Consider the following 14300-nt stretch of genomic DNA (forward strand, 5'->3'; position numbering starts at 1 on the left):
GTACATTGCTTTTATCATGCTTTCATTTACCATTTATCTATCATTGCTTTTTACTTGCCTATTTATGACCGTGTCTCTCCCAGCAAACTAAATTGAGAGCACTTGCTACATTTAATCGGTTTCGTATCCCTAAGTCCTGGTTTACTGCCTCACCCAATGTAGGTTCTCAGATATTTGTCAAAGGTGGAAATGAGTAACATTTCTGCCTTTACTTGCGACAAACTTTAAAGGGAAGGGAATTTCCCCTAGATTCTATAAATGACTGTTTATTATCTACCTAGAATTATTTTGTATACTTTACATGAATCAACTCATTTAAGCCATATAAGTAGGTACTATTACTATTTTCCATTTTTCAGATGAAGAAACTGAAGCATAGGGATAACCTCACATACCTAAATAAACCAAAGCATTCTAATAATTTCTTACTATAGCTGACTGAGCAAAACAGCAATCAATTAACTTTGTGGTTTGGATAATTTCTTTGTAAAAAATCTTATTATAATAAACTGATTTCAATAAGTGACCCATACAGTATTTCCAAAAAATAAATTATCAATAGTGTTAGATGATATTAGGTTATCTCTGCTTCATAGTATATAAAACTGGTATTTGAAAACCACATGAAGATCCATTTCAATATCCTATGGATGTCAGATAACCAGACCACACACTGGGTAAAGTACCAAAAGTGAGGAAAAGTAAATAAGGAAATGGGCATTCATATGACAAGTGATGCTTTCCTTTCTATAGAACGCTTTCTAAAACTCAGATGCAATGAGGCAAATGTAAAAACTGCAGATTGAACGCTTTTAGACGTAGTCACTACAATGAGTTCATCTGAGAAGTTGCATCATCATCACAAGTGTTTATTGAGGGCCCATAGAACTCATGGTACCTTCAGTGTGTTTACAGAACTTTGCTTATATGCCGACCTTGCCCTTAAGGAGCTTACAATCTACTGGAAAGAAAGATGGAGAAACTCAGATGTGATAGAGCAATGAATGAACAGATACTACAGATTGAAAAATTATCATAAATGTAAAACACATACTGAAAAATGAGGGTTAATGGGGATGGCAAGGATGGTAGGTAGTCCTGGATATACTCCTGACTTCTTGAAGGAGACAAGTATCTAGAATATTCAAGTGCGGTTGAGAATGCCAGGATGCAAACAAACACTTCCTATCTGCTGCCTGCAGCTGAGAATTGCAAAATCAATACAGGGATAGAGATAATGGGGAAAGAAACTTTTTAGTATTCTTTTAGTACTTCTGATTCTGACTCAGACTGGAACAAAGTCACTATTTAGGTAACTTAGCTATCCTAGATCATCTAAACTGGTTCAAAGGAAAAAGATTTTTAAAATTAGTTTGTCTGTATGAGTTCTATATACAATTTAATCTTAACTAAAAGGTTAGGATGACTAGCACTGCCACTATGCTGAAGACTACTGAACTGACTGTAATACAGACATGGCAGAAGTGCACTGTATCAGTGATACACGTTGTGTACTGCAATGGGGGCTTACTAGATTTGTGGCAGAATATACCCGTTTATGAAAGCAGCACATTGGCAAGTAAAAACGGAAATGGAGGTAGAAAACACCTAGAATACGTGATGTTTTACGCAGCTGAACAGGAGGACAACCTTGAAGTCATAAGAATTATGGTAGTATCATAGTGACTAAGGTTATCTTGATTCCCCCCACCACAGTTATGAATCAAAATATGGAGTCTTTTTTTTTTTTTGGAAAGGGAAATATCCTCTTCTAGCTGAGTCCAAGAGTTTGGATATTACTGTACCTAAAAATAGTAAAATGGTGACCAGGTGTGGTAGTTCACACCTGTAATCCCAGCACTATGGGAGGCCGAGGCAGGCGTACCATCTGAGGTCAGGAGTTCGAGACCATCCTGGGCAACATGGTGAAACCCTGTCTCTACCAAAAATACAAAAATTAGCTGGGTGTGGTGGTGCACACCTGTGGTCCCAGCTACTTAGGAGGCTGAAGCAGGAGAATGGCTTGAACCCTGGAGGCGGAGGTTGGAGAGCTGAGATCGTGCCACTGCACTCCAGCTTGGGCGACAAGGGTAAAGTGGTAACTATGTGCAAAGAATGGGGAAAGGTGGCTCACAGGGCTCAAACATCAGAGGAATGGAGAGGACAGGACAATGAGGTCATTATCTGGAAGGTAGGTAACTGGATTAAGCACCACAAGAAGCATGTAGATTTAAGCAGATTGAGACATTTTTAAACAGCTATTTCAAAGCAAGTGTAAACACAGGCTGGAAGAAATTTTGGGTAAAATTAGAGTAACATAGTCTAGGAATCCATCAGTTATGGAGATAAGAGGTAAGATATAGTCAAGGAGAGTAGGATTCATGCCTGAAGTGTAATAGAAAGAAAAACCTAAGTGAAATAGATTACAAATTTCTTTATAAAGAATAAAACTGGAGAACTGATAGTCTAGAAAGGTGAAGTAATCACCTTTCTAGAGTAGGCAACATATTTAGAGCTACAAAAAGTATACAGTTTGTGGAGAGGGCAAAAACTGGGGCAGAAAATATACATCCTCTGGTGGGAGGTAGATCACAAAGAACCCATAGCACAATTGACTTTTCTTTAGTCAGCTGCTCTTACACCCAGAACAGTAGCTGTCAATTCAATTTTATTGACAATACAGCTTGACTTGGACATCCTGAGTGAAACTGCTGTCACCTTAAGGGCCTGGATTTAGAAGGAATATTTAAAATTATTCAAACTTCTAGGTTGTCTTTAGGGGAAAAAATGTTAAATCTACTTTTCTTATACATGATCTACTTGCTTAGTTTTTATCAATTTGACACTACAGTCCAGATTTGCTTCTGATCACACTGGAATATAGGTTTTACCATGTTCATTTTTTTTTTCAACTTCAAGAATTAAGACTGGTGGGGCGCAGTGGCCCACGCCTGTAATCCGAGCACTTTGGGAGGCTGAGGTGGGCAGATCACATGAGGTCAGGAGTTTGAGATTAGCCTGGCCAATACGGTGAAACCCTGTTTCTACTTAAAATATACAAAAATTAGCCGGGTGTGGTAGCGTGTGCCTGTAATCCCGGCTACTCAGGAGGCTGAGGCAGTAGAATTGCTTGAACCCTTCAGGCAGAGGTTGCAGTGAGCCAAGGTTGCACCACTGCACTCCAGTCTGGGCCACAGAGCAAGACTGTCTCAAGGAAAAAAAAAAAATAGACTGTACTAACACCATCAACGTGCATATTGATTAGAAGGCATCTTGCAGCAACTTTAAAAAATTACTGTATACATATTATAAAAACATTATTAATGTGCTTATTAAAAAGTTTAGGGAAAACTTCTCTAAGTGTTCAAAATGCCAAGTTGGTTAGGCATCAATTTGCTAGTAGTGTTTGAGAATATTGTATCAGATGTCTAGGCAAAATTTTTTCCTCCCTTAATATAAACTATTGACTGACATTTAATGAATTTTGCCAATCAGTAAAATAATGAAGGAGTTTAAAAAAGTATGATATTCACGTATCTTGGCCTTTCAAAACAGTCAACCATAAATCTTGAAATTTTATACATAAATGGTAAATCCACCAAATCCGAGGAATTAACAATTGGTATTTTCTTTTGATTAAAGTTGGCCTATTTATAGTTAACTTTAATAGCTACAATGGAAAATTCAATTTTGAATACTCAAAAAGGTCAACTAATTTCAAAACTCTTAGGCAGCTTCTATAACAATGTTACCCTACCCATTTCTTAGTATACAAAAAAAACCGCAAAAAGCTTCATTCACTTTTTTTTGCATTGTTTCACAAATTTAAATGAACTTAGATTACTTTTAGAATAGTAATTAGAAGCTCTGGGCAGTATGCGAGTTGAGATGTGGGCCTTATTTGGCCCTTAGTAGCTGTGTGAGCTTGGGCAAATCACCTCAACAACTCTATCATCTAAACGGGAGGGCTGGGACAGACTGTAATTCATGGACTCTTATGAATCCCCTTAAACTGTATAGAAAAACTGCATGTGTATGCACTTTTGGGGGAAGCCAGTCCAAAGTTTTCATTAGTTCTCAGAGGCAACCTTGATCCCCAAATAAGCTTGCACTATATAAGGTTATCATTTCTCAACTGTTACAGTTCTAAATAATTTCCTTGTCAGAGGCAGAACTCTAAGATGGCTCCCAAGATTCCCTGGTATACATACTCCATATAAACCTTTCCCTTGACTGTGATCAGGATCTTTGAATATGATGGATATCACCTGTGATTGGACTACAATGCAGGGCAAAGGTGAAGGAATTTTGCAGGTGTAATGAAGGAACCTCATCAGTCTGGCTTTGGGTTAATCAAAAGGGAGAGCATCTAGGTGGGTAGGTGGCCTGATATAATCAGGTGAGACCTTTAAAAGAGTGATTAAGGCCTTCTCTGAGACCAGAGATTCTCTTGTTGGCCTTGAAGAAGTTGCCACGAATTCTTCAGTTGCTAGGCAATGGATTTTGCCATATGTGCATAGAAGAGAACCCCCTAGCTTCAGATAAGACTGCAGCTCTGGCTGACACCTTTATTGCAGCTTTGTGAGACCCTGAGCAGAAGACCATAACTGGATTCTTGACCAATAGAAACTGTGAAGTAACATACATTGTGTTTTAAGACACTAAGTTTATGGTAATTATACCACAATTATACAGCAATTAGTCTCTAAAGCCAAAATTTAGCTTAATCTCTGTAACTTTCTCCTTGAAGAAACTGAGGCAATGGAGAATCCAAAAAGGGTGCTCCATAAATTAATGTTACAATAAACCCACTCATTTTACAATGCAGTTATACCTTTACAGAAACAAAAAACTCCTCACCCTATCTATAAAGTGCCGCTGAGGTAAGCCTAAACTAAAAGATCCATTCCTTCGCCCCTAAATTCTTCCAGATGTATTTTTAATGATTCATAGCTTTAATTATAGAAATGCTCCAGGTTTGGTCCAGAGCAATGCGGAAGGTATTATTTCCACCATAAGACACAATTACTTAAGTCTTTGAAAATTACAAAGGAATTTATCTTTAAAGATAGATTTTAGACTAGAGCATCTCACACACCTCTAGTATAATATTCTTATTTTTATAGCACTCGAAGTGGTCTCAAATCTCAAAAGGACAGTTTAATACATGAAAAATCAAGAACATTTAGCTTATTAGGCATATTATTCCATGCCGCCATCCCCAACAGAAATAAGCCTGTTAAAAATGAATCAATTTCCTAGATCACTGAAGAATTAAAAAAAAAATAAAGTGTTTAAATCAGGTAACCGTGAACTGTCAACTGTACTGAAACAATTTCAGAGACAGAAAAGCCCTTCCTAGAATTTCTATTAGAAAAATCAATGTTCTACATGAGACTATAGGTGGAAATAAAATATTTAAACTATAAGGTAGTCCCTATACCCAGAGATATATCACCCTCATCTATTTTCCATATCACTATTCTATATAATAATTTGTATATAAAATTTATATACAAGCTCATTGGCTTAGTTTGAATACACTATTTTAACTAAAAAACAAATTATGTGAAATATTACTATGTTCACCTTCTAATTACTGAAACCTTCTGTGAAACCTATGCTTTGTATGCAATCATCATTTGGAGCTCTAGGTTGAAGATACAGCAATACTCAAAATACGGTTCAAGTTTTCTCAGTCTATTTTACTGGGAGAATGAAGGAAAGTTAAAACCTTGGTTTGGATAGGGAGAAAACAGAAGCACAGATGGTGTCAATTGGACAAATTCAGTGGGCTATAATATTAATATGTGCATACTGAAATGACAGAACTGAAGAGATTTCTTGTTATGCTGGTTCTAGGTAAAAAGACAAGAAGCTAATGTAAGCCACTGAGTTATACTCTAACACACAAAAAAATCCACACACCACACACACACACCCCATGTAAAACATTGCTTTAAGTTTTAATGTTTATTTTCCCAAGACAGCCTAGCCTGCACTCTACTTGGATAAATTTTACAAGCTAGTTTTCTGCTGCTTCTAGTTTTAAACTTTAACCATGTTTCTGATGACAAGGAATGCTGCAAAAATACTCTAGTTCAACAAAGAGTTATGATCACAAAATAATTTTTATCCATTCTACAGTGTTTCAGAATTACCAGTTGATTTTTAAACACAAAGTAGATATAGATGCTAATGGTGGCTAATCTGGTATGTTTCTTATAGCAAACTGTTGTTCATGCAACACTTGTGCTCAAAGGGGAAGGCACAGGATTTCCTACAATGAGCCACCTTATAAAGAGTTCTTTTTGTACAAATTAATTTATGTCACATTTAATTTAGTGTGCATAACCTCAAAACTGAGGTATTATTCCAATTTATAAAAACCACTTGCATAACTTTTATGCAAGTTTTAAAAATACAAAGTTTTCTCCCTAAAGTGGCTCAAAATAGATTGTTCATGGCTGCCTACATCTAAGATAAAAAGATTCTAAAACAATTGAACAGATTAGGCATATTATTAAAGGTGTTCAAACCATTACTTGATTTGTACATCTACTCAAACCTCTTCATCGGTCTTTATTCAGCAGTACATATGCACCAAATTCCATTTTAGAAGTTTCCATATCATTTTCATAGAAAACAAAGTTTGAAAACAAGTAACATTTAAACACAGCACAGTATTCTACCACAACTGAAACTTTTTTCTTCTTCTTCTTTACAGGACTCAACAAAATCTAAAAATGAACTCTATGCTGTAGATTTACCTCATGCAAAGATCTTTATGTTATCTCTGAAAATGAAAAGGATGGCCTTTTAAGCACATTTTACTGTTTTATACTATTATGGCAACTTGTGTACTGCAACACAGTCTATTTTGAGGGAAATTTATGATTTTTTTCATGCAAAAATCTACACAAATTAGTTTTGATGATATGGAAAGCTTTTCATAGCATCAAACATTCATCTGGTGCAAATGCACAGGGAAACCTTCCTGAAAAGTTTTCTGACTTGAGAAGCAACTAAAAAAAAGGCATACTAGGTAAAGTAAATAAAAACTTAAAAAAAAAAAGGAGTGGGGTAAGGGGAAGGAGGTGGGAAAGGAGGAAATAGAAAACACAGGCTGCAGAGTAAACTAATGTCTGCTGCTAAACCAGTCTTTGTTTTCATGTCCAGTGTACATTAACACTTATGATCTCATTATTCTGATGATTTACTAGGTTTGTTATTAGCCCCCTGAAGGTGAATCAAGCTTGCATGCGTTCACATATAGCACCACAACCACACTCTCGTACACAGTCACTCCAGGACTAGGAGTCTGCTTCATGAGTGAAGAGCCCTAGATTTCAAAGATGAACCTGGCTCTCCATCACTGAGCCAGACATTCATTCAATACTGTTCATTCACACACTGCTTCATAGCAAGGCCTGGGCTCATTTTCCTTTGACTTATATGGGCAGCCTATTCTCTTTTATGCTTACAAGGCTTGAAGATGACAGTACTGCACTTTCCCCTCAATTGATATAGAGTAAGTCAATGTTCTTTCTCAGGCACTGACGATCTGTGACCTGTAGCCCTTTTTACTTTGAACAACCTAAATAAGCATTCATGTAAAGTTTTCATTACATTTTGCCACTCATTCTCACTCGCACCCACTCGCCATCTTGACCTCATTTGGGCATTTTCTGTGATTCCAAATGAAATCTTCACATTTTCTTTCCCGATTTAATGCAGCAGCAGATCCCATGAGCCAAGCTTGATGGATCAAACCATTTTTATATATATGTATATATATATATATAGACAGATATATATATATATATATCTCAGTGCTGCATTGTACCTAACTTCCACAACATCTTTCTAAAACTGGAACCCTTCTGTTGGTACATTGGCAGATGAATTGAAACCAAATGTTCCGCCTTGAATTGCCTCTGGAACAAGGCTAGGGTCTTCATCAATCTAGGTGAAAAAAGAAAAAGAATGTGATAATTAGTTTTAAAATATGTGTAAACAGTATTATAGTACTAATCCCATTACCCTTAAAAAAAGTCTGGAGAGATGATGAGTGCCAACACTTTAGAAAGTTGAAACACTTAATAAAAGGTTTAATAAACACTTAATAAAATCCTTTAGAGAAAGTTGAAACACTAAATAAAAGGCTTTTTTCTTTCTTTTTTGAGATGGCATCTCACTCTGTTGCCTAGGCTGGAAGTCAGTGGCACAAACATGGTTCATCGCAGCCTCAACCTCTCGAGCTCAAGTGATCCTCCCACCTCAGCCTCCCGAATAGCTGAGACTACAGGTGTGTTCCACTACAACTGGCTAATTTTTGTATTTTTTGTAGAGATGGGGTTTCACCATATTACCCAGGCTGGTCTCAAACTCCTAAGCTCAAGCAATCTGCCTGCCTTGGCCTCCCCAAAGTGTTGAGATTATAGGTGTGAGCCACTGTGCCCAGCCCAAGGCCTTTTCTTAAAGTATGCCAAAATGAGAACAAACTTAAGAGTATACGTAAGATGGGCATTTTCCAAAAGAATGAAGGAAGAGTAATGATGCCCCTAAGTCTCAAACAGAGGATACACAATTTGGTACTCATTAGTTTCCTTTAATCCTGGGCAAATACGGCCGGGCATGGTGGCTGATACCTGTAATCCCAGCACTTTGGGAGGCCAAGATGGGTGGATCATCTGAGGTCAGGAGTTGAAGGCCAGCCTGGCCAACGGGGCAAAACCCCGTCTCTACTTAAAATACAAAAATTAGCTGGGCGTGGTAGCGTGTGCCTATCCCAGCTACTTGGGAGGTTGAGGCAGGAGAACTGCTTGAACCTGGGAGGCAGAGGTTGCAATGAGTAGAGACTGTGCCACTGCACTCTAATCCAGACGACAGAGCAAAACTCCATCTCAAACAAAAAACAAAAAAACCTGGGCAAGTATATAAAGTCAATCACATTAAAAAAAATTAATGCCACCACTCTTGGAAAGTAAGTGAATCTTTGGTAGATCTTTCAATAGCAATTGGAGACAAATGGTATTTGGGCTTAAAATAGTAAAATACAGATTGAGTATCCCTAATCTGAAAGTCCAAAATCAAAAATACTCCAAAATATGAAACTTTTTGGGTGCCAATATGATGCTCAAAGGAAATGTTCATTGGAACATTTTAAATTTCAGATGCTCAAGGGGTACAAATAATTCAAATATTCTAAAATTCAAAAAAATCCAAAATCCAAAACTCTACTGGTCCCATGCATTTCAGATAAGGGATACTCAACCTATAACAGTTCTGCTAATAATAGCAATTATATATATTATTCTATATGCTTTACATCTTAAGTTTCCTTTTTGAAATTCCACAATATTACAAACCTGTAGTGTACTTCCTATAAACATGTCCATTATCTGAATTATTTTTTTCACAATCTAAGACAAGAACAAAAACTACATGTTGAGGTATTAGAAATTATAAGGTGATTACAATTAGTCACCAAATTACAAATTATGATTTTCAAAAATCCAACTTTAAGACATATGATCAAAGTTACCCTTAAAAGAATATGCCAGGCTGGGCACGGTGGCTCATGTCTGTAATCCCAGCACCTTGGAAGGCCAAGATGGGAGGATCGTTTGATTCCAGGAGTTCTAGATCAGCCAGGGCAACATAGAGAGACCATGTCTATACAAAGACTTAACAAATTATCCGGGCATAGTGGCATGCACTTATAATCCCAGCTATTTGGAGGCTGAGGTGGGAGGATCACCTGAGCCCAGGAGGGGGAGGTTGCAGTGAGCTGTGACTATGCCACTGCACTCTAGCCTGGGCCCTATCTTTAAAAAAAAAAAAAAAAAAAAAAAAAGCCTTTTCTGAATTTTATTTCTGGTTTATTTAACTGGCATTATATTCTAAATAGGACTAAGCTTAGATAACTATAATAGTCTACAATTTTCTTTTCTAGTACTGTCTTTGTTAATGTTCAAACTATACATGCTTAACAAATGTTTAATAACATTCCATTCTTTTCGATAACGTGGAAGGGCATGTAGTAAAAGACTTATTCTTTGAAAAGTTGAGAAATCATTCAAGAAATCCTCTGGTGGCTGCATTGAACCACTATACAATTTTCTAAGGAGCAATTGCTTTAATTTTAGATTTACTTTTCCAAAGAGAAAACACTAAAAATAAGTTAATACTTTAATTTTCACTACTATTACTAACAATCTGAAGGTATTTTTGTATACTATACCTTATATTATATAGTGTCTTATAAATATTTCCATCTTATTTATTTTCACATTTGTTTTTGGTCATGAAATAAAAATAACAGTGACAACCCATTCAAGTGTGGATTAACTATGGTCATAAAAAACTTATTATAGGATATACTAGTATCACTGTTTTGTTTATAAATATGGTACGCTATTAACAATTTAAAAAAATGAGAATTATAAAGATACCAAGTGAAAATAAAGTCTGATTCATCTAGTTTGGTCAAAAAAGTCCTTATCTTCTTGCCATTAGAGCTAACATGCCCTGAAGGGATCTTAAAATATTGAAATATTTATGTTTCCAAAGCAGGTGACATTACTGTCATACATCTATTTAAATCCATTCCCAAGAAATACCTACATGTATATGTCCCTAGCTTACTATACATATTACTTCATCCAGATCTATATTTATATATAAAACAAAGAAAACTATAAAATTATTAAATACATCATCTGAAGAGAAGAACTGATCGATGATCTCATAGGCCAATTTGTAGATGTCTTCATTTTCATGATTTTGAAGTTGTTCAATTTTCTCCAGCCCTGCAAGAAATTTTATAATGTGAAACAACAGTAATATTTATAGTAGTGACAAGTTAGAATAATCTTTGGAACACATAATCCAATTTCTGAATTGTAAATTATTTGAATTACAATTTTTGGGAATTTAAAGATGAATCTTAAATATTAAAAAATGCACAAAGATATAGCATATTTATCCTAAAATTAATAACCTGAGTGTCTAACTGCACGTAAATGTATAAATAAGTAAGGAGACATCTACTTATTCAACAGAATATGTAACCAATGTTTTTAACCAGGAACAATATGTAAAATTCCATTTGCTAAAGTAAAAAGCAGAATCTTCCTATTTTCCAGCACCTGCCAAGTTTTTCTAGTGAGCATATGAGAAAAAAAATTTAAAAAACTGATGATTAATAAATATCATGCTTCAGATACCTGTTAAGTTTACTGGAAAATGTTCAAGATCTAACACAGTATATTTCAGTGGAAAAGAGAATTTTCCCTGTAAACATTAATGAGTTTACTAAATTATAGACAGAAACATTAAAAAGTATATACTTAACCTGTTGATATGCAAACTGGATCCTGTTTTAGGGGAAAAACAATTTTAAAGTCTTTGAAAAAAGTGAAATTGCCTCTTCATAAGTGTTCTTCCTCTATCCATTTCTTAAATGGAGGAAGTTACCTTGGGCTCATTTCTTACTTATACACTCATTTTGGTGATCTTTCCCATTAAAAAATTTAGCTACTATATATAGGCTGAGGACTTGCAAATTTATGGCTTCATTTATTTTCTGAGCTTCACATGCATAAAATTCAAATGCTGGTGTAATTCTACCAGGAAATTTCATGAGTACAAAAAACTCAAACTGTCCATAACACAATTCTTACTTGGTGATAATCAACAATAGCTTGAAATCTAATAGAAAGCCCAAGATCCCCCTTCCCTCAATATCCCACAATCAAATCTCAAAAACTTGAAAGTCCATCCACTTCTTAAATCTCCTCATCTCCCCTTTGTCTCTATTATTACTGCTTTCATTTATTGTGGCCTAGCCACTATATACTTTTTTTTTTTTTTGAGACAGAGTCTCACTCTTTTGCCCAGGCTGGAGTGCAGTGGCGTGATCTTGGCTCACTACAACCTCTGCCTCCTGGGTTCAAATGATTCTCGTGCCTCAGCCTCACGAGTAGCTAGGATTACAGGTGTGTGCCCTCATGCCTGGCTAATTTTTTGTATATTTATTAGAGACAGAGTTTCATCATATTGATCAGGCTGGTCTTGAACTCCTGACCTCAGGAGATCTTCCTACCTCAGCTTCCCAAAGTGCTGGGGATTACAGGCGTAAGCCAGCATGCCTGGCCATATACACTTTCTTAACTGGTCTCTTTCTGTCTCCTGTCTCCAAAGGCTTCATTCCCAAGATATCCATGGTTCCATCTGAACATACCCATCCCCTAGATGAATCTCACCAATGGCTTGTCACATCCTATGGCACAATCCACTGGGGATTCCTAGGTCTTGCCTCTAGTGAGATGGGTAATGTTCAAGAACTTAATATTTTTATTTGAATGTATGAAGATATTTTTGTAATTAAAATCTTTACAAGTTAAAAAAATCAAGTAGTAAAAATAATTAAGTATGCCTATTGTTATTTTTTCTGTTACTTCATCCCTAATTAGTTCTGTAACACTATTCCCCATCTCTTGTTCCTAACTTGAAAGTTACGGATTTTTTTTATTGTTGTTGTTCTATCAGTCACTTTAGTAACTTTAAATATACCTATTTCTTATTACATTAATTTTGAAGCCTCTCAACATTCTCACTTAGTTGAAGTTATAGGTTCTCCTACTTTTCCATTTACCTCTCTTTTCATTCACTTTTCAACAAATAAGTGTATCTGAAATACACTTATCCAGATAACATTTACATCTGTTCCACAGCCACATTTGAAACTTTCATGTTCTCTCTATACATTAACTCTAAGACTTGAAAGCTAATATGCATTGTTTACATTCCAGGAGGCTTTGGTACATGGCCAGATTTGGAAACTACTGCCCTAAAGAATAAAGCATCTGCTGTTCCATAAAGCTTGTTAAGACTTCACAGGAGGTCAGGTGCGGTGGCTCATGCCTGTAATCCCAGCACTCTGGGAGGTGGAGGTGGGCAGATCACTTGAGGTCAGGAGTTCAAGACCAGCCTGACCAACATGGTGAAACCCCGTCTCTACTAAAAACACAAAAATTAGCTGGACATGGTGGTGCAAGCCTGTAGACCCAGCTACTCAGGAGGCTGAGGCAGAAGAAGGGAGGCAGAGGTTGCAGTGAGCTGAAATCATGCCACTGCACTCTAGCCTGGGTGACAGAATAAGACTGTCTAAAAAAATAAAAGCCTTCACAGGAGGGTGGTTACTTCTCCAGTTTTGTCTCTTGGTAGTTTCTACCCCATACTGTGTGATTCAGCAACACTGAAATAGTTATAATTTGCTGAACACTATTTCTCACCTCAGACTTTGCTCACGGTGTTATCTCTGCCTGGAATACCTTTCATTCCTTTTTACTATATTAATCCTTATTCATCTCTCAAAATCCAGCTCAGGTGCACTTCCTGCTTCTTCAAGAATGGATTAGGCATCCCATTTTGTTGTACATTTCTATTAGGGTAATTAGCCATTAAATCAGTTCATATTTATCAAGACTAGACTACATGCCTTGAGGGCAAGGACGGTGTCTTGTTTACCACTGTCTTCCTAATAACTTATCACAGTGCCTGTTCAATATATGGCAGCAATTCAGTAACCTAAGCATACGCAAGAGGCTGAGCAGGACTGCACATATAGAATATAATATTTACTTTATTCTGTTACTTGAATAAGATAGAAAAATACAGATATGCTATATTACTCAGCGAGTAAAAATTTCACAGAGAACATTAAAATGTGGAATAAAAGCATATAATAAACTTACCTCCACATTCTTCTATAAGATTGCCTATGGTTTCTGCCTCATCTTCAGCCATTTTTAATATATTACTTAGTCCATCGAGTACTACTTGCACAACTTGTGCATCTTTTACAGTCAGCAAGTTGCAAAAAGGTGGGATAACATTTTGCTGGATAAGGTAAGCCACCTGAGGAATAAAATCAACATAAAATAATGCAATATAGGTAAACTGTGTGTGCCATGTTATCTCACTGAAATAATTTTGATTTTGAAATTTCCAGTATAGAAATATGACCTTATCTCTCTCACGATGTGTCTACGTTATAAATCTAACCTCCTTTTCTTTTAAATTTAGTATCTTTTTTCCTGAACTTAGAAAAAAACGATGTAAAATGAAAATAAAGGAATCATTCAACTGCTTATTAAACATTTCTTTGCCATAAGAAATACTTCCTTCAAAGATCTTTTTCCCTTCAAGAGTAAGAAATTATGAAATCAATTAAGGAGGTTGTTAATGGAGGCTGTATGCTATTTTTATTTATTTAATATATAGAGTCCAGG

General features: G+C 36.1%; 1 protein-coding gene across 2 annotated transcripts in view; it reads right to left on the reverse strand.

Annotated features, from left to right (window-relative positions):
- Nucleotides 1–7328: 7328 nt before the first annotated feature.
- KPNA4 (karyopherin subunit alpha 4) overlaps nucleotides 7329–14300 on the reverse strand; it is a 66554-nt gene continuing 59582 nt past the window's right edge. For both annotated transcript variants that reach the window (XM_021669524.2, XM_064378875.1), the window contains exons 15-17: nucleotides 13764–13926; nucleotides 10720–10814; nucleotides 7329–7965 (exon numbers count right to left, since the gene is read on the reverse strand). In XM_021669524.2, coding sequence (XP_021525199.1) covers nucleotides 7867–7965; nucleotides 10720–10814; nucleotides 13764–13926 — 357 coding nt within the window. In that variant the 3' untranslated portion in view covers nucleotides 7329–7866. The remainder of the gene's footprint in view (nucleotides 7966–10719; nucleotides 10815–13763; nucleotides 13927–14300) is intronic.

The sequence above is a fragment of the Aotus nancymaae genome, unplaced genomic scaffold (assembly GCF_030222135.1).
Source record: "Aotus nancymaae isolate 86718 unplaced genomic scaffold, 86718_ANA_hifiasm-v0.15.2.pri h1tg000019l, whole genome shotgun sequence".
Taxonomy (NCBI): domain Eukaryota; kingdom Metazoa; phylum Chordata; class Mammalia; order Primates; family Aotidae; genus Aotus; species Aotus nancymaae.